The following is a 2,882-nucleotide window of genomic DNA, read 5'->3' on the forward strand; positions in this document are numbered from 1 at the left end:
CATTTCATTACACAAAACGTAACTCCCTTAGAATTGTTGGGTGTGTTAAAATTACATAAAACGTCACACTAGTCAGTATCCATAAAAAAAAAAATAGTTTTAGTTTGCTGCTTTTGATTAAGAATTCCATCAAATTCCACTGAACTTAGTTTTTACCAAATTGGGTCATGAAACTGTGTTGAGTGTACTTCATATTGACCCTTCTTCATTGTGTTTGGTTGGAAGTATTTTTAGGCATCTTGGGATGACAAAATCTAATGGAGTGGAAGAAATGGAAGTTGGCAAATGCTTGAAAGTGGTGGAATGCCCCAGACTCCCCTCTCTTGGATTATATTTTGCCACTTTTGGGGACTTGAATCTCTTGGATTTGATTATATGTGAAGGCACTGACGGCCAACATCTGGACATTTTGGATTATTCCAATTACCTGTAAAGAGCCATTCGATATTGTTCTACTGAAATGTGATTCTCCTTGAAGTGTTTGGTTAAGGCACATGACAGGACATTCACAAACTCAAAGAGAAACTAAACAGCTGCTTGCCATGTAAGCGTATATGGATTTATTTTGTAAATCAACATTATTTGTATTTGTGGGGCAGTTGTGTAAATTACAACAGTCGACAATTTAATTCAACAGGCTCATCAAGAAAAACAGTGGATTCTAGAAACATAAAAAAAAAAAAACATGCAAAAACATTGACGACCACTGTCACCTGTCAATTTGTAGTTTGACTTCATATTTAATTTATTTTTCTATGCAGAATTATTTAAAGACTATTGGTACTATTTAACAATTTCAAGGGACATTTTGAATGCTATAAGTGATACAGGCTTTTAGTTTGAGCTCTGAATCTAAAATTATCTTCTGAATACATTCTGAATTCTGCTGGTTGCTGACTGACGGAGGCATACAGATGACGGTGATGTCATTTTCACTGTCACGTTGCACGATCTGAGGCCTCCTAGCATATCACATCTAACAGTTTGCTTATTCTTATATCCCAGAGCAACTAGTAAAAGGTTTCTTATTAACAATATGCAACCAAATAAGTGTGCATTAACGTGATATGATTCTGGACAGAGCAAACGCATTGTGGGAATAAAGTACGAATTGAGCGTAATTTATACATGTGGAGAGGACTGTGTCTTATTGACACAACTGTGAGATTAACTCACCATATGAAAAGGCTGCAGATTTAAATCATATCACTTTTCATGTGCAATATTATTATGCTCAATCATGTTAGCTTGAAATCTTTGTTTTCTGTTCAAATTAATAAAAGAGAGAGATTTTTTTCTTTTTCTTTTTTTTTAAGAAAAGGCTTAATTTCATTCAGTCTTTATTTAAATATTAAATTAATGATTGTTTAAAGTAGAATGTACCATGAGAGATAAAATAAATAAAATGAGGAATCTGTATATTGGTTAACTTCATTGTGCAATCCTGTTGAGGTCAAGGTATTCAAATACAATGTAATTTGCTCTGTCTTTTCTTTCTTTATGCTTTTTGTATCCCTTTTTTCTGTTTCTGTTTCTGTTTACAGAAGTATTATCATGTTTTTTTGATTGTTAAAGTTGCTTTACAAATAAAATGCCCTGAATGCTCTTACAGACAATTTGGTAAATTAAGATTTGTATTTTTATTTTACTGAAGCAGCTAAACCCTCACGCTTGGTCTCTGGTATATGGTTCAGGTTTCCAAAGGTCTTAACTTCTCTAATAAATGTCGTGTGTGTGAGAGAGAAATGTGGGAAGAATTAATAATAATAATAGCAGGATTGTGCTTCTGAGAGGCTCTTGACAGTCCTTCTCGTATGTACTTCATCTAAAACACTGAACCCGAAACATCATGTTTGATGCACTGCATGTCTAAAATAGCATTTTGGCGTGCATTAGGCCAACATGTGCAAAGGTTTATGCAGAAACCACCAATTGTCCAAATTTTTTTTTTTTTTTTTTTTTCATTGTAACTAATTCTATTTTGGATACTCTATGCACTGACATGTTTATATTTAGTATTTGAGCAGCACATTCAGGAACTTTTTTATTTAGTTATTTATTTATCTATTTTTTTTTTTTTACTTTTATTCAAGGTTTTAATCTTTGTGAAAGGGGACAATTTGGGGCAATTGACACGTATAAGAAAAAAAAGAAATGTTTTTTTTTTTTTTTTGTGATTTGAAGTGATTTGAAGCCATTTAAAATGTTGATGTCTTTAAACTTAATTTCAACTGGTATGTATATTTTATCTTAGGTTACTAGTTTAAATTTGAATGACATATGAATGGCAGGTGCTACTACTCTGCATTTTATCGTGATGTGTGGTTTGTGACATTTGTTATATTCAAATTATGTTAGACACTAAAGATATTAATGACTTCAGAAATTGCAGCTGATGCCAGCTCATGTTTTCATAGCAACCATGTTTATAGCTGAACTGAAAGAATGAGTCTCTACACGATACAGTGAACATTAAAGTACCTTTGGTCTTCTGAATATCAAAAAGCATTATATTTGCCCCAGATCTCCTCTGTTTAAGTATTGTATTTATCATACTTTTGCAGATAAAGAAACCAAGATTGCTGAATTGCTGCAGTTCCTTGAATGTTAAGTTTTAAGTAACCCCACCACCACTCCCACAACCATTAAGTTGGTTTTGTTTTGAAGACATTATCTTGTTCTGCTGAGATGTGTGTGTGTGTGTGTGTGTGTGTGTGTGGGTGTCCATGTTCATTCATTGAGAATGCTGTGTCTTAAAGGAAAATATTATACATCTATGGTAGTATTTTTAATCCAGTTTTAAGTCTAAAACTGTAAGCACACATTGGTATTTAAAGGTGGATGGTGTACAGTAAAGCTCTCTTTAGAAAGACCAAGCTTAA

The 2,882-nt window shown here is 33.0% G+C and overlaps 1 protein-coding gene across 2 annotated transcripts in view; it reads left to right on the forward strand.

Annotated features, from left to right (window-relative positions):
• Positions 1–1,745, forward strand: part of LOC128026840 (SLIT and NTRK-like protein 4) — a 5,085-nt gene extending 3,340 nt beyond the window's left edge. The window contains exon 2 of one of the 2 annotated variants that reach the window (XM_052614075.1): positions 1–1,745. This exon is cut by the window's left edge and continues 2,611 nt beyond it. Coding sequence is in view for 1 of the 2 variants with exons in the window: in XM_052614076.1 (XP_052470036.1) it covers positions 226–234 (9 nt within the window). In the remaining variant the exon portion in view is untranslated. The other variant, XM_052614076.1, reaches the window with a different exon arrangement.
• Positions 1,746–2,882: the final 1,137 nt, after the last annotated feature.

Source organism: Carassius gibelio, chromosome A14 (assembly GCF_023724105.1).
Source record: "Carassius gibelio isolate Cgi1373 ecotype wild population from Czech Republic chromosome A14, carGib1.2-hapl.c, whole genome shotgun sequence".
Lineage (NCBI taxonomy): Eukaryota > Metazoa > Chordata > Actinopteri > Cypriniformes > Cyprinidae > Carassius > Carassius gibelio.